This window comes from Sarcophilus harrisii, chromosome 5 (genome assembly GCF_902635505.1).
Source record: "Sarcophilus harrisii chromosome 5, mSarHar1.11, whole genome shotgun sequence".
Lineage (NCBI taxonomy): Eukaryota > Metazoa > Chordata > Mammalia > Dasyuromorphia > Dasyuridae > Sarcophilus > Sarcophilus harrisii.
In genome coordinates this window covers 287,654,615-287,672,951 of record NC_045430.1, presented here as the reverse complement: position 1 = coordinate 287,672,951, position 18,337 = coordinate 287,654,615, and the positions used below count along the sequence as shown (strand labels likewise).

At 58.6% G+C, this 18,337-nt stretch overlaps 1 protein-coding gene across 1 annotated transcript in view; it reads left to right on the top strand.

The window, feature by feature from the left end:
* The first annotated feature begins 555 nt into the window (after nucleotides 1–555).
* The window catches only part of COL1A2 (collagen type I alpha 2 chain), a 28,051-nt gene continuing 10,269 nt past the window's right edge, over nucleotides 556–18,337 (top strand). The window contains exons 1-33 of the mRNA XM_031940777.1: nucleotides 556–734; nucleotides 2,588–2,598; nucleotides 3,106–3,123; nucleotides 3,721–3,756; nucleotides 4,822–4,905; nucleotides 6,062–6,118; nucleotides 7,284–7,328; nucleotides 7,463–7,516; nucleotides 7,609–7,662; nucleotides 7,947–8,000; nucleotides 8,212–8,265; nucleotides 8,608–8,661; nucleotides 9,764–9,808; nucleotides 10,011–10,064; nucleotides 10,144–10,188; nucleotides 11,310–11,363; nucleotides 11,680–11,778; nucleotides 11,877–11,921; nucleotides 12,019–12,117; nucleotides 12,395–12,448; nucleotides 12,549–12,656; nucleotides 12,844–12,897; nucleotides 12,984–13,082; nucleotides 13,620–13,673; nucleotides 13,852–13,950; nucleotides 14,818–14,871; nucleotides 15,284–15,337; nucleotides 15,439–15,492; nucleotides 15,582–15,635; nucleotides 16,322–16,366; nucleotides 16,907–17,005; nucleotides 17,490–17,597; nucleotides 17,842–17,895. Of these exons, the coding sequence (XP_031796637.1) occupies nucleotides 665–734; nucleotides 2,588–2,598; nucleotides 3,106–3,123; nucleotides 3,721–3,756; nucleotides 4,822–4,905; nucleotides 6,062–6,118; nucleotides 7,284–7,328; nucleotides 7,463–7,516; nucleotides 7,609–7,662; nucleotides 7,947–8,000; nucleotides 8,212–8,265; nucleotides 8,608–8,661; nucleotides 9,764–9,808; nucleotides 10,011–10,064; nucleotides 10,144–10,188; nucleotides 11,310–11,363; nucleotides 11,680–11,778; nucleotides 11,877–11,921; nucleotides 12,019–12,117; nucleotides 12,395–12,448; nucleotides 12,549–12,656; nucleotides 12,844–12,897; nucleotides 12,984–13,082; nucleotides 13,620–13,673; nucleotides 13,852–13,950; nucleotides 14,818–14,871; nucleotides 15,284–15,337; nucleotides 15,439–15,492; nucleotides 15,582–15,635; nucleotides 16,322–16,366; nucleotides 16,907–17,005; nucleotides 17,490–17,597; nucleotides 17,842–17,895 (2,022 nt within the window). The 5' untranslated portion in view covers nucleotides 556–664. The remainder of the gene's footprint in view (nucleotides 735–2,587; nucleotides 2,599–3,105; nucleotides 3,124–3,720; nucleotides 3,757–4,821; nucleotides 4,906–6,061; nucleotides 6,119–7,283; nucleotides 7,329–7,462; nucleotides 7,517–7,608; nucleotides 7,663–7,946; nucleotides 8,001–8,211; nucleotides 8,266–8,607; nucleotides 8,662–9,763; nucleotides 9,809–10,010; nucleotides 10,065–10,143; nucleotides 10,189–11,309; nucleotides 11,364–11,679; nucleotides 11,779–11,876; nucleotides 11,922–12,018; nucleotides 12,118–12,394; nucleotides 12,449–12,548; nucleotides 12,657–12,843; nucleotides 12,898–12,983; nucleotides 13,083–13,619; nucleotides 13,674–13,851; nucleotides 13,951–14,817; nucleotides 14,872–15,283; nucleotides 15,338–15,438; nucleotides 15,493–15,581; nucleotides 15,636–16,321; nucleotides 16,367–16,906; nucleotides 17,006–17,489; nucleotides 17,598–17,841; nucleotides 17,896–18,337) is intronic.

Below are 18,337 nucleotides of genomic sequence, written 5' to 3'. Positions count from 1 at the left end.
GGAGAGTGCTGGAGGGGAGGGGGGGCTCCCTGCCCCCTGTGCCACGCTGTACTAACCCCCCCACCTCCTCCAGTCTCCCCATTCTCACTCCTCCCCTTCTCGGCCTTTCCCTATCCCCGCACCCGCGGCTGGCACAGGTAAAGTAGAACCTGGACAGCTCCTGCCCCGCGTCCCTCCCTCCGGCCCACCCCCTACCTCAGTGCCCCGAGCGGGGACCTCGGGGCCACTCAGATGCGCCCAATCTATGAGTGTCTGGGCAGGGAAGTATGGGGGGGAGGGGGAAGCCAAGTCATAATTTCCTTCCTAAGCTTCAAAATTGTCCACGTCCTCACAAAGAATGGAACCAATTTGAGCGCCCCGCCCCGCCCCGAAGCCCCCCCTCGAGTCTCCGCCCAGCTCCCCCCTCCCGTCCCCGGGCCCCCGCCAGCCGCCTCCGATTGGCTGTTGCGCGCTTGGGGCCACCCCAGGCCCCCCGAGCCGTGGGCCGGATAAATACAGGCGGCCGGCCGACCTTATTTTAGCATCCAGCCGGCGGCCGGTGGTCTTCCTGTCGGCCGGACCCACGACTCAGAGTCCTCCGCTCCTCCGACAGCCCCCGGCCCGGCCCGCGCCCCAAGGAGTCTGCATGTCCGTCTGAGGTCCGTCCGTCCCTCGGACCGCAGACATGCTCAGCTTTGCGGACGCGCGCCTCTGGCTGCTGCTCGCGGCCACTTGGTGCCTGGCCGCAGCTCAGGGTAAGCGGGCCTCGGGCCGGGGGCTGGGGCCACGGGGCGTCCCAGGAGTGGAAAACGTAGGGGGCAGCCGGCGCTGGACAGGGACGGCCAGGGACGGCCAGGCTGCTCTGGCCAGCAGCTGTGCAAGGAGCTCGGGCTGGAGTTCAAATTGCGGCGTCTCTAGAGCAGCGGCCGGGTGTCCCCTCCCCCCGCCCCATCCCGCTTCCCCCCAACTTCTACCTCAGTCTCCTCGGCTGTAAACCGAGGGAGGGGCCTTCCCAAGGTGTCCCCTCCGTCCCTCCGGTTCCGCATCCTCGCACGTTCTTGGAGAGCATCCCCAACGAGCTTGTTTGCGTGCCCAGGCTGGCCCCCCGGGGCTCCTTCTGGCACCGGAGACGTCGGTGTGCACTGGGCGCCCTCTTCTGGGCAGTCTGCGAAGGGCCCCAGGACGGCGTGGGCTTTCCCCAATACCCCAGTTCCACTTTGGGGACGCTGAGGTTCCTCGAAGGCCGGTGGCGCTAAAGCCGCCGTTATCTTAGAAAGCCGCCCCGTCTGGGCGCGCCTGTGGGCAATCCGAGACTCCCTGCCCGCCGCAGCCCGGGGAGGGGAGCGGGAGCTTTCTTAGGGGCGCCTCAAGAACCAGGAAACTAGAGGAAGCTCGCCTACCTCTGTGCTTTAGAGGGATTACCCCCCAGCCGTCGAGGTCCCCGTATTGCTGGGAATGCACAGGGAGGGGGGCTAGGGACTGATTCGAACCGAATGGACAACCCGGGTGGGGCGGGGCACAAGGCTGTGGGGGGGAGGGGGGAATAAAGAAAGGGCTGAGGGCGGGTCCGCTGCATTACGTACTCCACCTCGGACCCCATTCCTCGATATCTGCACGCCCACGTCCAAAACTCAGTTAAATCCCGCCTCTCTGCTCTGATGGAAGGAAGCAAATCGCTCATTCGGGGTGCCCTGTTGGGGAAGAGGCGAGCTCACATTATTTGTACCCCACCCCACCTCCGGTCGGTGGAGACAGCGAAAGGACGAGTCCAATTTTCTGTGGCACCCAACAAATGGGGGGGGATCTATGTCGCCCCAGAAATAGTTCCGGGGAGCATTTTTCTAAGGATCAATTACCCACCCCAAATTGGAGCAGGACCCTTGCTTTCTTAAAGTCAGGATATGGCTCATTATACCCCACCCAGTGGGGTGAGCTACAGTTTGGGACAATTTTGAAGCTTAGGAAGGAAATCCAACAATATTGACTTGTTTCTCTTTTTAGTCTTTGAGACATTTAAGAGTAGTTGAAGCTCAGGGTCAGAGCCAGGGGTCTTCGAGAATCTGCCCTACCCTGCCCCCCAGCTTCCTGCTCCTTCCTCCTAGTCACCTTAGAGGGGCTGGTACAAGGGCTCAGTTTTCTCGTTCAGTATGGCATCTGCCAGGACCTGGCCCAAAGCCCAGAATGCCCTTTTTGCCCAAGAGAGGACATTGGAAATGAGTTACTGTGGAGAAGTTTTAACCTGTGGTTGTAAATCATTTGCTAATTAATATCCCAACCTGGAGAATTTCGTTTATCTGCCAATGCTCTTAATTACAATTAATTCTCAGCCAATTCCCCCTCATGGACTGGGACTTGGTGTGCTATAAGCTCCTGTCCAATTACCTGAGGGCCAGATGCTGGCCCAGGCCACCTCTGATGGGATCTGGTCTCCCTCCCACTTCCAATGCTTCTCTTTGAAGCTATAGGACACGATGGGGCTTTTCCAATGATTCCGGCCATTCCTCTTTTGGTTTTCATCATCTGCCTTGTGGCTGCTATTCCATGTCAGTGACCCAATGATGTCTTAATCCAAAATAATGATGTCTCTCTTTTCTCCTTTCCCCTACAGCTGTACAGGAGGTCAGTATCACTTTTCGGTATTCTTGCTTATAGTTTGGGAGCCAGGCTCAAGTTACTTGGGAGGAAGGGGTGGTGCACACTGTCGCTGATAGGCAGCAATCCCAAGAACTGTAGGAAGGCTCTTGGTGGCAGGTGGTAGGGACTGGCTGCCCCCGCAAGGGCCCACCCTTGTGGGCTGGGCCATGGCAAGGAGAGCTGCATAAGGAAGAGGGGGAGGCTGGGGCTTCTGAGCCAGTCGCTTGGGCAAGAGGACCGTGGAAAGCCAGGGACACTTTTCCCTCCTAACAATCTGGGAAGGATGAAGCCTTTATACCTGTCTGCAGGCAAGATCCTTAACTCCATTCTCGCCCTAAGCAGCGCGGCATGCACTTTGCCACCAGTAAATAAGTGAATGGTCTTGCTAACATCGAAATGTCCGTTTGCAAATGCTAACCTGAAATCCATCAGCTAGACATGCCTGTCTGGCTTGTTCTTCCCAATGACTTTTGATTCTTTCTTTCCCACCAGCCACCCAGAGGAAGAAAGGTAAGCGTGAATTAATTCTTTTACAATTTGGAGATGCACTAACTTTTCACAGCTAAAGGTCATATGATATATGGTAGATTTTTTAAAAATATGCGTGTGTGTGTGTGTGGTTTTCAACTGTTTGACCAGGTTAATTGGGGGTTAATTAGGTAAATGACAAAATCTATGAAGTTAGAGGAAAACAAAGGAAAATTTGGCTCTCCTCCCAAATGAGTCAGCCTTGATTGCATGCTAAAGACATGTCTGAAAGTGCCCGATGGTGTGGCTATAATGGGTTAAGGTTAATGAGTCTAATCTGAGGAAATTTTGCAAGGTTTTCATGTCTACATGTGCTGTCCAATCTGTAGCAAAGATCTTTTCACACCCTACAATTTGCCCTGGACAGTAATACCAGCACAGGTATTGCCAGAAGGGCTGGCACTTGTTGTCTGGTGCTCCCCCCTCCCTCATTTTAAAAAAGGCTATGTTCAAATTCACTTTGACCACAGTGGCTTAGTTAGTCCAGTCCCAACAATGAACCATACTTGAGAATGATTTAATTGTTTACCAGAAGTCACCTTGAGCTTTATAGCTGAGTCGTGTTTCTCTCTCTTGAAGGGACCACAAGGAGATAGAGGTCCACGCGGTCAAAGGGTAAGAAATCTTGATTTATAAAATCCGATCATATTAGAACAACTTGCACTAAAAATCCCTAGAAACTGGCAAATTAATTTACAATAAGCAACGATTTTAACAGAGCATGTTGTAAATGGTCCAACTGGGTAGCCAGTAGAGCAAATACATTTATGTTCATTGATCCATTTTTCATCACTACCACCTTGCCCCTCCCCCCCCATCTGCATTATTGTGATGGACTTTTTTATTGGCTGATTTATCTCTTCCTCTCAATCCCAAGGATATATTTTTGTTTGTTTCTGCTTGATTAATTCATCCTCATGTAGTTTTTAATGGCATGATAAATCTGTGCTCTGGGGTATGGGGTTGTTTGACAGCCAGTGGGAGCTCTTCCACTCCCTATTTTGTGTCCAGTATTCTTCTGTAAGGAATTACTGTGTGTGCAATATTTATTGGGTTAAAAAGAATATTTGTGGCATTCCTCTGCTGACATTTTCCATTTGATGATTATAACTGTGGAATTATGAATTTTGACTCGATAGAAATCCCCTCTGCATTCATCTTTGCTGGATTCTTTGGGCCAAGAAGTATGATCCCAATTCCATCTCTATCAAAGATACTTTGCCAAGAGGAATCCAGTGATAGTATTTTAAAATATTCTAATCTCCCAAAGTAATGATTACATTAAAGTTGTTCTACCCGGGAAATCTGTAATTCCAAACAACAAACAGGGAGGGAGGGATCTCAGTTTCTCTTTACGAGTTTCAGAAAATGCTGAAAGACTAGCAAAGAGCAAGACCTCTGGGAAGAGATTCTGAGCATTAATTCTAGGAAGTTCACAGAGTGAAGAATTTTAACTGGGTCTGATTTTTCTGGGCATCACAGAGGCAATATAGCCCTCCATTTGATATATTCCCAAATGAACGTGTCTGATGTTGAATCTACTTGATTGCAAATGGCAACCATTTCTCCCAAGAAATCTATGAAAAGGGATGACTTACCCCTCTTGCCTGAGAATCGTCATCCCCGGCACTGATTTCAGGACCTTCTTGGTGCTCAACTAACTCATCTTTTGCACAACAGGGTCCCCCAGGCCCTCCAGGCAGAGATGGTGAAGATGGTCCCCCAGGTCCTCCCGGACCCCCTGGTCCTCCTGGTCTTGGTGGGGTAAGATCCTTTTCACTTTTGCATTTAACCTTCATGTTAGCACAGGACTGTTACATTTAAAAGACCAGGAGAGGGTATAGAAGGGCTGAGGGCTTCAGAGGGATTGGTTTTCCTTGATAGTTTTGGTAGAAATCTGCTTTGTGTGGAAGACTTGATTCTTTCACGGGAAGATCTCTTCAGTAATTCTAATCCCTGTGTAAACAGTTGGCTCTGAGAAGGGGCTGAAGTCAATGCTGATGGAGACTAGTTTATTTGCTACTTTCAAGCATCTTTGAGATGAAAATTAAACAAATGGATTCCATTTTTACAATTTTGCCAACAGGTCTCTTTTTCCCTCCTGCCCCTCTCTCCTTCTTTCCCTCCTTCCTTGTTTCTCTCTTTCCTTTCCTCATTTCCTGTTCCCTCTTTCCTTTTTTCTTCTCCCTTCCTTCTTTCCCTCTTCTTCTCCTTTTCTCCTTCTCTATTTTACTCTTTCCCTCCTTCCTTCTGTTTCTCCTTTCTTTTCTGGCTCAGTTGCCTTAGAATTCATAGAACCTAGCAAAACATGAATTCAGGCTTAATTTAGTCGAAGGTAATTAGAACAGGAGCGCCTTTGTTCGGCTGTCTCAAATGACCCTGACTAGTTTTTGACCTCTCAAATAACCCTGACTAGTTTTTGACCTCTCAAATGACCTTGACTAGTTCTTGACCTCTCAAATGATCCTGACTAGTTCTTGACCTCTGTCCCTCAGGTCTCAGAAGGGTGGCTTTGACCCCCAGTTCAGTTTCAGCTTCAGGGTCCCCTGAAGTATACCTCCCTATACTTGAAAGGATCCATCCCCACTAGAGCCACCTCAGGCACAGGGTGGACCTTTAGCTGACCACTCATTAGGGCTGGCAGTGGGGGAGGGGGGCAGAGTGGACACTTTGGGGAACAGAAAGATGCCTTGGACTTTGCCCAAAGGAAGGACTTTCCCGCTCTCTCCCCCTCCAGCCCAGCTGGGGCTCTTTCACCTTGGCCCGATGGCAGCTCCCACATGTTGGACCATCCCTCTGTTCTCCCAAGAAAAGCAGAGGGGTCTGAGACAGGAGACCGTACTCCCAGAACCAGCTGGCTTAACCCCAAGATGGTCAGAAAAGCCCGCTCACTTGCGTTCTTCTCTCTTTCCCTCCTTAGAACTTCGCAGCCCAATACGATGCTAGCAAAGGATTGGACATGGGCCCAGGACCAATGGTAGGATTTCCAGCCAAATCACAGTTTGGGGTTGTTGCAGTCGCCCCGTTCTTTATCGTGCCATGGTATGACACAAAATGAAAGTGCTCACCCGTGAACATTGAACCAGGGTGGCCAATGTGGTGCCGGTGCCTGTGGGGCCATGGCCAGCCTGGCTTCTGGGCAAAGTGTGGCTCAGCCTGCCTGGGAGAGTCCAGTCTCAGCTGAGAGGGCAAGATGGCGCACCCCCCAGGACAGGGGTCATCTAGTGGGCTGTTGCATGTCCAGTGATTGCTGGGGTTCTGGGCTACAGGGGAACTACATCTTGCTGTGTGCCAGCCAGAGAGCTGGGCTTGGGCACCTGCTGGCATTCAGCTTAATAAATAGTGATTCTAGATCCAGCTCTCAGAGCGAGTGCTCGGCCTGTTGGCTGGCTTGTGGGGCCTAGGACGTGAGGGTTAGAAATGTCCACCACTCTCCGTCTGTCATGATGCAACAACTCGTAGGGGCGGCATTGTGTCCTGTGCCCTCCCCAAAGCCTGGAGTGACAGGAGCTGCCTAGGCATGGTGGCCTTGGGCCCTGGAGTCAGGAGAAATTTACTGGCCAGCCTCACAGAAAATCTGTGCCCAATGGGGCTTTTCTCTGCACCCCCTCTCCAATACTCCCCAAGCTCTCCTGAACCAGTCAGAAAGAAGCCCCTTTGGGGGGAGGGGGGAGGGAGGCAAGGGGTCTCCCCCATCCCCTGCCACCCCTCTGCCAAACCCTGTCCTGCTTCCCAGCTGTTCTAGCATGGCGAAGGGCGGCAGTGCTTTAGGAAGAGCACTTCGCTCATTCCTCTGTCCTGGAGGGAAGCGGCCCCCATCACAGCTGAGGAAAACACAGTAGGCCGAGGCTGGTGACCCGGCAGGCTAGTGTCCAAGCTCAGCCCTTCCTCGGCCCAGCTCGGTGCTTCCTGCGTCTAATGGCCTCCACAAAGAGGTTCCCAGATCCCAGGGCCTCTGTCCGGAATGGAGGACAGAGGAGCATCCCAGATAATCCAGTCTTGTCTGAGGAGGGAGGGAGGGAGGGTCAGTGTGGTGGTCTTCTCCCCCTCCCAGCCTGCCCATTCCCCTGAGCCGGGTCCCGGAGCTGGCTCAACTCCCCTTGCCTTTTCTCCATTGGTCATCGTCTGTATTCCCTTGACAGGGTTTGATGGGACCCAGAGGCCCCCCTGGTGCAAGTGGACCTCCTGTAAGTAAATGCAAGAGTTTTTTACTCATTTGAGCAAATTGAAGTAAATTGAGTAAATTCGAATGAGTCTCTTTTTACGAGGAGACCAAGTTAAGGATGCTGATGTGCTGTTCTGTGGCGTTCCCATTTCCCAGGGTGCCCAAGGATTCCAAGGACCCGCCGGTGAGCCGGGAGAGCCTGGTCAGACTGTAAGTAGAGATACCCCGACATGGGTCTGGGTGACTTCTATGGTGTTACAGGGGTCGGGGCTAACAGCAGTGTGTTCTCTCCATTCCCCTAGGGCCCCGCAGGTGCCCGAGGACCCCCTGGACCTCCTGGAAAGAGTGGTGAAGATGTAAGTGGGGGGCTCGGGCCCCCTACTGGGGCACAAGTGGGGCTGAGGGCTTCAGCAGATTGGGCTAAAGCACACACTTCAGTCGAGCTTCCTTGGGGAAACAGCTTTCCTCCAGAGGACTGGTGTTGCCATGTGGGGGACGCAGTCATGTTGGACTAAGGGGCCATCTTCTGTCACGTGGGACTCTCCCCGAAATACTGGGGTTCCTCTGAAAGGCTTCCCTTCCTTTGAGCGCCACCCTAGCGTTCACCAATGGAAGGACTCTCCCGTCTCTTTCCTTACAGGGTCACCCTGGAAAGCCAGGAAGGCCTGGTGAGAGAGGAATTGTCGGACCCCAGGTGAGACTCTTCCCAGAGCAGGGTCACCGTTCTGGGCCTGGGGGCGACCGCTCCCATGGCCATCCCCAGGCGTCTGACAGACCCGGCTCAGGGAGCGCGCGGGAGGTCACCCCAGCTCCCGGTCGTGGGAAGGCTGCCTGAGCTGAGAGCACGCACCGGGGCTGGGGTCTGGGGGTGGGGGCCACAACTGACTCCCCCCGTTTCTCTGCAGGGCGCTCGAGGCTTCCCCGGGACTCCCGGTCTGCCTGGATTCAAGGGAATCCGGGTACGTGTCCTCTCTCCGGTTCATCATCTAGGACACTGGACTTGTCTGGGGAGCAAGAGAGCTAGGGGGGCGCCCGGGGTTGGGGGGCAGGCAGGATGGGGCCAAGGCCCAATGCTCTTACATACCCTGGTGGGGATTCTGCTGCGCCCTTGGGGCCTATCCAGCCCCCAGCAGTCTCCCAAGTCCAGCCTGAGGGTCTGGGGATAGGGCCCCACACTCAGTGCCCGAGGGAGGGCTTTGGGCCTCCGGGCTCTCTTCAGGGCCCCCAGGGTCCGCTGCCAGGAGAAGTCCTGCTCAGGGGGCATCTCAGGTAGAACTTTACCTGCTGGTTCCTCTCTTTAGGGGCACAATGGTCTTGATGGACTGAAAGGACAAGCTGGGGCTCCTGGAGTCAAGGTAAAGGTTGATTTGGAACCGACTTTAGACAGGTGGCTCTTAGAGGGAGCTACAGAGGAGGGGGGCTCCGAGGAGGGGCGGCAAGAGCCCGTTTCAGTCCAGTCCTGAATTGGCCTGCTTGCGAGCCCCCTGGGCGAGGCCGAGCATGTGGCCTGTGGGCCACCGCCCAGTGCTCAGGGGCACACATGGGGAGGGGGGCACACAGGGGCACACACATATACACTGTGCATACACGTGCATAAACATGCACTCACAGGTGCTTACATGCACACAAACACCCATGTATTTGGTGCACCTGACACAGGCTCTACATGCATGCACACACACACATATACCATGTGTGCAAAAATGCCCACAAACACCCACACATGCAACCACGCACAAACCCCCACGTATACGTGTGCACACACACGCACACACAGGTGCACAATGCACAGGAACACCTTCATATGCCTGTGCGCCCACGTACGCACAATGCACAAATATGCACACAGGTGCTTACGTGCCCACAAATGCCCACATAGACATTGTGCACACACCTGCACTCACAGGTGCTTACACAAACATGCACACAGCTGCAGAAATGCACTGGCAGTTACATGCATACACCCACACGTACACGTATGCCCATGCACACATGCACACCTCACACAAACATGCAGGCACACCCCCACATATACGTGCGCACACGGGTCTGCCCGCACGCCTGAGTGTGTGCATTTACACGCACCGTGCAGGCCAGCCGGGTGCAGCCCGAGGCGTGACGTGGAGCAGCCGGCTCACAGGACAATGTGAAGAAGCGTGCTTCGGGCACGGGACGCTGGTGGGGGGTGGGGGTCCTCCCTGCAGGCTGTAGCAGGGGCGAAGCTCGCTGTCAGACACCAGAGACAAAGTGCCTCGGAACAGTCTCTCTGAGCCCCGGGCTCCTCCCGGGCTATCGCGGGCTTTTCATTCTGCACTGCTCCTGGCTCTCCTGCCCAGGAGGGAGGGGGGCACTGGGACCCCCACGCGGGTCAGTGGGACTGGAAGTCCCGAATGCCCGCTGGCTTCCGCGGGCCGAACAAGAACGTTTCCCTCACAGCGTCTGTCTGTCTTTCCCTAGGGTGAACCCGGCGCCCCCGGAGAAAATGGGACCCCTGGCCAAGCGGTAAGTGTGCCGAGGGCTCCTTCTGGGGAGGGAGACGCCCCAGCCCCGTCTCCAGGCGCAGCGTCCCTGCGGCTGGACTGGAACAGCTCAGGGGCGCATCCCTCTCCGGCCTTCAGTGACCCGGGAAAGCCCCCGCCTCGGCCCCAGCGGCGGGAGAGCAGAAAGCCCAAAGTTTCCTCCTTGTCTCTTTTTCTGCCCCCAGGGAGCCCGAGGCCTCCCAGGAGAGAGGGGACGCATCGGAGGGCCCGGCCCCGCGGTAAGAACTAGTGATCCCTTGGGGGGAGGGGCTTCTGCGCAATCTCGGGTCCTCACGAGACTGTCCGTGTTCCACACAGGGAGCTCGCGGAAGCGATGGCAGCGTCGGCCCCGTCGGTCCCGCCGTAAGTTTCTCGGGGTTCCCGGGGAGGAATGGGGCGGGGGAGGGCTCCGCACGGAATTCCCCGAGGCCCATCCCGAGGCCCATCCCTTCGGACGCCAGCCCCGGACTCCTGGCGGTCCTCGAAAGGGTCCCAGCCTGAGGCACCCGCTGAGAGGAAAGGGAGTCTGCCCAAGCCCCCGAGGGCCCCTGGGCCGTCCCCGCCTTTCCCCCCAAAGCCATCGCCCCTACAAGCACCCCCCTCCCCCAGAGCTCCATAGCGCAGCTCTCTTCCTGAGGGGCTAGGCCCGGCCAGGACTGTGGCCGTGACGTCAAGGTTTTCAGGGAACGGGCCGGATCGCCACTGGGAGGAGCCTGGTGTGGGACCTCCCCCAGCCTTCGCAGACCTGGAGCGTCTGCGGGGTCACCTGCAGCTCTCTTCTGCACCCCCAAACTTCCCGTTAGCCCTGCCCCGGTGCCCGAGGCCATGGCCGGTCCAACCTGCGCCTTGGCCGGCACAAGGAGCTTCTCTGGACCTGCTGTCCGGAAATTAAGACGGGGCTTTGACCCGTGTCCAGATGAGGGCCCCTCCCCCCATCGTTTTCTCCCAGTAACAAGTAAAATGGTACCAGCGGCCCGCGGGGGCAGCCTCTTAAGGTGGGCAAAGTCCCATAGAGGCGACCTCAGGGGGCTTTTTGATAAGGAGTGGGGTGTGTGTCTGGGCGTCTGTGTGTCAGTGTCTGGGTGAGTGGGTGCATGTAGTGCTTTCAAGCTCTTCGAGGGCTGAGAAACCTGCATTTCCAGGCCAGGCCTGTTCCCGGGCCCCGAGCCCCAGTTGGCTGTTTGGCCCCTGCTGGCCATGTGAACCACACTGGCGTCGGGGCGTGGCTTTGCCGCAGGGACAGAGCACTCTGCAGGACGCCGCCTTGCTCTTGGTGTTCTTGGCTGCTTTTGGCTAGCTCCCCACCTGCCCCCCCACCCAGGGTTTCTTCCCATCATCCTCTGAGGTCAGACCCTCACTCTGGGTAATGGTGTTACCGCTGTTTGCCGTTGTTGGCAAACTGAAAAGCCGGCTGCCCAGCGGCTCGGGAGCTGCCTTCTGGCCCCAGGGAGACAACATCTGAACTGCTTCCTTTGCCTCCCTAGGGTCCCCTTGGCTCGGCGGGTCCCCCTGGCTTCCCAGGCGCCCCTGGCCCTAAGGTGAGTGAGGATCTCCTTTCCCCAGCACCATCTTCAGTTGGATAGTTCCCTTTATCAAGGGGCGGTCCCTAGAATTGGCCAATCTGTGGTGATGGATAGTTGCTGAAAACAAGGGTGGGGTAGGACAGCCCGGGGAATCTCAGAGCTGGCAAGGAAGGCAGTGGGCCCTGCTGAGCCCAGAGCAGGGGCCCCAGGGCCTCCGGAGGGGAAGTTTTTGTCCTGGTCTCCCAGCTGACAGGTGGCCAGCCAGGGCTCGAGGCCGGCTCGCCGGCTTTTCCTCTGGCAGTCACTGTGCTCTCTGTGTTGGCTCTTCCAGGGAGAACTCGGCCCTGTCGGCAACCCTGGCCCCGCCGGCCCCGCCGGCCCTCGTGGAGAGCTGGGTCTTCCTGGCATGACTGGTCCTGTTGGTCCTGCGGTAAGGGATCCTGGGCTGGCAGACGGGGGAGGGAGAGGAGGCTGTGGCGGGGGAGGGTGGTCTGGAGGCCAGTTTCACCATCCCCGCTTCTCTCCTAGGGGAATCCCGGTGCCAATGGTCTGACGGGAGCCAAGGGGGCAGCGGTAAGTATTCACAAACGTGTCCCTGGGCTGGCTCTTGTGTGGGTCCCTTGGCGGCCCCCAGAGAGTGACAGGGGGCTGCTCTGGGCTGTGTTCACAGGGTCTCCCTGGTGTGGCTGGTGCCCCCGGTCTGCCTGGGCCCCGTGGCATCCCTGGTCCTGCCGGCGCTGCTGGGGCCTCCGGTCCGAGAGGACTTGCGGTGAGTCGTTTCAGCTTCTTCCCCCCCCCCACTCCCTGTATCCCCACCCTCTCAGGGGCTCCCCATCCTTGGTTTAACTGGCTTTGAGAGCCTGGGGGCTGCGCATCCTGAGGATGGCCGGACCTTCCGGATCTCTCGTTCCCAGTGCAGCCTCTGCCCACAGGCCCGTCCCAGCCTCCGCTCCCTGCCCCGGGCTGCTCCTCTGAGAGCAGATGACCCTCTGGGCCAGAGGCCTTGCCAGGAGCTTTGGCCAGTGACCCCCGTGCCTTGGTTCTAGGGCGAGCCTGGTCCTGCTGGTTCCAAAGGAGAGAGTGGAAACAAGGGAGAACCGGTGAGTAACTGCTCCGCGACCGAGTTTGGGGGCCCCTTCCCCTGCCTGACTGAGCAGAGCTGTAACTGCTCCTTTTGCATCTTGTTTTTGTGGGGTACAGGGCTCTGCCGGGCCCCAAGGCCCTCCCGGCCCCAACGGTGAAGAAGGCAAGAGAGGACCCAATGGAGAGCCAGGATCCACGGGCCCCATGGGCCCCCCCGGCCTCAGAGTAGGTGGAAGCCGGTCACGCGGTGGGGTTCCTGGGCTAAGCTACAGAAGCGTGTGTTTGCAAGCTGCCTCTGGGCCAGTGGCTCCCTGCCCCAACCATACCCAGGGGTGGCTCTCTGACTTGGGGGGCCCTGCCCGGGAGGCTTTCATGGCTGGGGGATCTGATCGTTTTCTGTCCTACTTGGCAGGGCGTCCCTGGATCCCGGGGTCTTCCTGGAGCCGACGGCCGAGCTGGAGGCATGGTAGGTGGACCCAGAGACCCCCACCCGCCCTGTGCGGACTAGGCCAGACAGAGAGCTCACCTCCCGTCTCCTTCTTTGCTAAACAGGGTCCCCCCGGTAACCGCGGCCCCTCCGGACCTGCTGGAGCCCGAGGCCCCAATGGAGATGCCGGCCGGCCTGGCGAGCCCGGGCTCATGGGCCCCCGTGTAAGTGGCCGCTTTGCGTGGGGCAGTTTTTCAAGCCCAGGGTGGGGGGTGTCCCCATCAGAGGACCCGGGAAAGTCCCCAGAAGGGCCAACCCGTTTATCTTGTTCTGAAGATGGTTGATGTGGGTGGGAGGTGCTGGGGGGTCATATCCCAAGTCATGGTTCATGGGTCGGTGAGCTGGGGGCTGCAAGCGCTCTGCCGGAGCCCATGGCCCAGTGGTCAGGGCCCGGCCGTCCCGCGACCGTGGTACAGGGGAGAGGAATCTCTGAGCCACGACACCCCCAGAGTCACTAGTAAAGGGCAGAGCTGGGACTGAGAAGGGCAGCGGGTCTGGGAAGTTGTGGGGAAAGTAAGTAGGCTGGGGGCGAGGGTGGCCACATCTCTGGCGCCTCCGGGCACTTGTCGGTTACTTACTGGGAACTTGAGAGACCCAGAGCCAGAGGCTGGGGACTCCTCCACCCCTCACCCCCCGCTGAATCCTGCCCTTTCCCTCACTCTCAAAGCTAAGCCACTAAATGCACCTTCTCCCACCCCCAGGGTCTCCCTGGCTCCCCTGGAAACGTCGGCCCCACTGGGAAGGAAGGCCCTGCCGTAAGTATAGCCACGTCCACCCTCTGGCCCCCCCGCCAGGCTCAGGATCAGCCGGGCACACACAGTGGGAGGCTGTGGGGGCCCTGTGCCCCCCTGGAGGCGTTGTCCAGGAAGCAGGCTTGCCATGGCCTGCAAGCCTGCGCGGAGTTCTCAGTTTAAGCGCCCCGGTCTCTTGTAGGGTCTCCCTGGGATCGATGGCCGACCCGGCCCCACAGGTCCTGCTGGGAACAGAGGCGAGCCCGGGAACATCGGCTTCCCAGGACCCAAAGGCCCTAATGTAAGTGTGGCGGCGCCCCACCTTCCCACGTGGTCATTCCTTTGGCCACATGGGTCAAGTGCCCACAGGGGACCAGGGACGGGGGTCGGAGCAGGGGGAGCAGGGAGAAACCCCTCACAGACCCTCAGCAGAACAGATCTGTGGCCCCACGTTCTCCCTGGTCCTCTATCACATCTCACCAGTGCCCTCCAGAGAAGGTGCCCTCTGCCTCCTGGCACAGACCCAGCCCAGACACCCCCCCAGCTTGGGACCCGGCTCTTCTGGGCTGGGTTGCCTGCCTCCTCCCCCAGGAGCCCTTGGTGACAGCCAAGACCTCCTGTGCTGAAGTCCGCAGCTTCATAGGCACTGGTCTCGCCTGGCACTCTGCTCCCTTGGAGCTCCCGGGGACCCAGTGTAGGCGCCCCTGTGCCATCCTCCTGTCCCTTGTCCTTCTATAAGTAATGGAGGCACTTCATGTCCTCAAAATCCACCATGGTGAAGTCTGCACTTCTCAATATATTTGTACCAGGAAGCCTGCTGAGCCCAGGTCTGCCCTCCGACCACTCGGCCCCATGGGCCCGGGTCTGCCCTCCGTCCACTCGGCCCAATGGGCCCAGGTTTGCCCTCTGATCACTCGGCCCACTGGGCCTTTGTGTGCCTACTGACCACTCGGCCCGATGGGCCTGGGTCTGCCCACTGACCACTCGGCCCGATGGGCCTGTGCCAGGCCCGTATCCACCCGCCGACCGCCACCAGAGCCCAGTGTAGTATGTGAATGAGGCTCCGTGAGATAGGAGCAGAAGCAGGCCCAGCTGCGGCGCCCTGTGTGCCCGTGCCGTGCCCGTCCCTCAGGGTCAGCCTCCATTCCTTTTCACACTTTCTTTTCAGGGCGATCCTGGCAAAGCCGGAGAGAAAGGTCACGCTGGTCTCGCTGGTGCTCGGGTGAGTGGAGGGGCCCAGAAACATCAGGGAGCAGGTGAGGGAGTGGCCGGCTGGAACGTGAACCCCTGTGGCCTGGGTGCAAATGCTGGGCCCTGCGCTCAGCCTCCCAGCCCCCAGGGTGACCCCAGGCTGGCCTCTGGACAGCCGTCTTGCTTGGCCAGAGGTGGGTTGATGCCCTAGAAGGGCCAGGTGTGGGGTGGCTGTGCCCGCACTCAGTTAAGACCCTCCCTTACTTAGAGCTCCCGAGGCCAGTGGGAGAAGCCTGGGAACCGACCCAGGCCTGACTGGCCTCAGGCCTGGGGCTTTCCCCCATCTCTAAGGAGAAGGATCCAGAGCGACCGGCCTCAGGCCCGGGGACTCAGGGCCTTTTGCCACTGGCCCCGAGTGACCCCGTGCCTCTGCTCTTCCACAGGGCGCCCCTGGCCCCGATGGGAACAACGGTGCTCAGGGACCCCCCGGCCCCACGGTGAGTATTGTCCCGGCCCACGTGGCCGGCCTGGGCTCAGCAGGGCACCACGCCTGCATTCTGGCTCAGAAAAAAATGACCTTTCCCTTTGTGGCTTTTAGGGTGTACAAGGTGGGAAAGGCGAACAGGGTCCCGCTGGTCCTCCAGGCTTCCAGGTAAGGCAGGCCACAATCCGGCCCCTCCCCAGGCCCCAGGCCCAGATCCAACCAGAATTAACCTGCGCTCCGCCTCTCTCTTGATGTAGGGTCTACCTGGCCCCTCGGGCCCTGCAGGTGAAGGCGGCAAAGTAGGAGAAAGGGTGAGTGTGGGGTTCTGTTCTCGGGGGTTCTGTGGCACCCTGCCCTATCTCTCAGGGGTTCCATGGCATCCCTGCCCTATCTCTCAGGGGTTCCGTGGCATCTCTGCCCTATCTCTCAGGGGTTCTGTGGCATCTCTGCCCTATCTCTTAGGGGTTCTGTGGCACCCTGCCCTGCCTCTGGTGCAGTTGTGTGGCCCTCTGTCCTATCTCTCAGGGGTTCTGTGGCATCTCTGCCCTGTCTCTCAGGGATTCTGTGGCATCTCTGCCCTATCTCTTAGGGGTTCTGTGGCACCCTGCCCTGCCTCTGGTGCAGTTGTGTGGCACTCTGTCCTATCTCTCAGGGGTTCTGTGGCATCTCTGCCCTATCTCTCAGGGGTTCTGTGGCATCTCTGCCCTATCTCTTAGGGGTTCTGTGGCACCCTGCCCTGCCTCTGGTGCAGTTGTGTGGCACTCTGTCCTATCTCTCAGGGGTTCTGTGGCATCTCTGCCCTGTCTCTCAGGGATTCTGTGGCACCCCTGCCCTGTCTCACACACACAGACTCCCCAGCACCTCCAGCCCCCTGCCCGACCCCACCCACTTGGTCTCAGTGGGCACTCTGTTCCCGGCTTCTCCTCAGGCCTGGGGAGGCCTGAGTGTGCATGGGGGCGGCAGTGGACAGGCTGACTTGTCTTTGTCTTTTCTCTAGGGTCTCCCTGGTGAATTTGGCCTCCCTGGCCCTGCCGGCCCAAGAGTGAGTATCCCTGGGGGCCGCCCCTCGGAAGGGACTGAGGGTCACTACCAGGCAGAAGGTGGGCCCAAGTGGTCAGCCCCCCGTCCGAGGGGGATGCCGACAGGCCAAGCCCCCTGGGCCTGTGCAGGGGCTACTGTTGTCCCCAGAGCCGGCCTGGTCCCCTTTAAAGGCTCCCAGCTGTGAAACGGGGAAAGGCGCAGCTTTGGCCAGGTTCTTCAGAACCGTAAAAGAAACTCCAAACCGCAGATCTGTGTCCTGTTGCAGATGAAAGGCTTAGAAATATGACTGGGGCCTGTGGGAGGCTTTTCCCAGGGGCCCGCTGCACCAGCGGAGGGGTACACCGCAGCGGAGGGGAGCACCCACCTTAAGGAGGGGCCCAAGGAGCCTAGGATGCTCGGCCCTTGTCTGCTCAGGGACTGGGAGGCTCGCCTTCCTTCCCATCGGGCAGGAGAGAGCCCACTCTCCCTGATCGGGCCCCAAATGCCAGCGTACCCCCCTTCCCACCCAGACTTATTCTTCCCGATGCCCTCTCCCCTCCAGGGTGAACGTGGTCCCCCCGGAGAAAGCGGAGCTGTCGGTCCTACAGGTTCCATCGGAAGCCGCGGTCCATCTGGTCCCCCGGGCCCCGATGGCAACAAGGTAGGGGGCGGTGGAAGCCTTTGGCCACTGAGTGGGCAAAGTCACAGAAGGGGGCAGTAGTTTAGGCAGCTGACCGTGCCCGACTGTTTGGGTTTTTGTGGCAGTCTCCAACTCATTTTACAGATGAGGAAACTGAGACAAAGGGGCTTATGTGATTTGCCCAGGGCCCCCCAGCTAGGAAGCATCTGGGCTTGGGTTTACACCCAAGACCGACATTCTGCACCCTGGGTCACCCAGCTGCCTTAGAAGAGGCACCCCTCTTGAACGTGCCCTTTGGGGAAGGAAGGCCTGGCTGCCTGGGGGGACTTCCTCCACACCAGGAGGGGCACAAATCGTTGGCAAATATTGGGGAGGAGGGGAGCCCCTCTCCCCAGGGATGGCAGGGGGTGATGGGAGATCCTTCCCTCTTAATGGTTTGGGCTGAGACAGGGTCAGCCTGTGCCCATCACTCCCCCAACCAGGCGGTTTTTCATTTGGGGGGCAGGGAGAGCCTGGTGTGGTTGGTGCCCCTGGAAACGCAGGCCCAGCTGGCTCCGGTGGAGTGCCAGGAGAGCGTGGTGCAGCCGGTGTCCCTGGAGGCAAAGGAGAAAAGGTGAGCAGGACAGCAGCGTGAGCAGGGATGGAGGGCAGGTGGGCACCAAGGGGGTGCTCTGACCTGGAAGAGAGGGAGGGAGGACTTCTCCTTGGGGGAGCCACTGTGCCAGGACTGGGCCAGAAGGGTTCCAGGGGCCCTGGGGCTGTGCCCAGTGGGATGGAGGCACTGCCTGCCCCTGGAAATGCAGCACCTCTTTAGGGCAGTTCTGAACCCCAAATCACGTGGCCCTCTATGCTTCCAGGGTGAAACTGGTCCCAGAGGAGAATTCGGAAACCCAGGCAGAGACGGCGCTCGGGTGAGTCCAGCCTCCATGGAGCCAGGGAGAGAAGGAGCCAGGACCTGTCGGAGGTTGCTGGCCTCCGGCCCCTGATGGATATGGTTTCCTGCCCTTCCTCTGCCCCTCAAGCTCTTACCAAGCAGTGCCAAGCACAGGCGGCAGTCACCGGCCTTTAGAAGTCAGAGTGGCCGAGATCGGGGGTTCCCCCGGGAAGTCCAGCCCTGAGGGGTGACTCAAACAGGAAAGCTGCCTACTGTGGGTTAGGATGCCCTGCCACATGGGCTGTGGCCCCAGAGGCCCTAGATTTGCCACTCTCCAGTATTGGGCCATCAGCACCTCCCAAGCGGGCACCAAGGGCCACTGCCCAGCACTGGGCACTAGTCTGGCCTCCCTGAGGAACAGACGCTGCAGGGTAATGGATGTCGGCCCTGGGGGTACCCACAGAGGCTCAGTCAGTCCC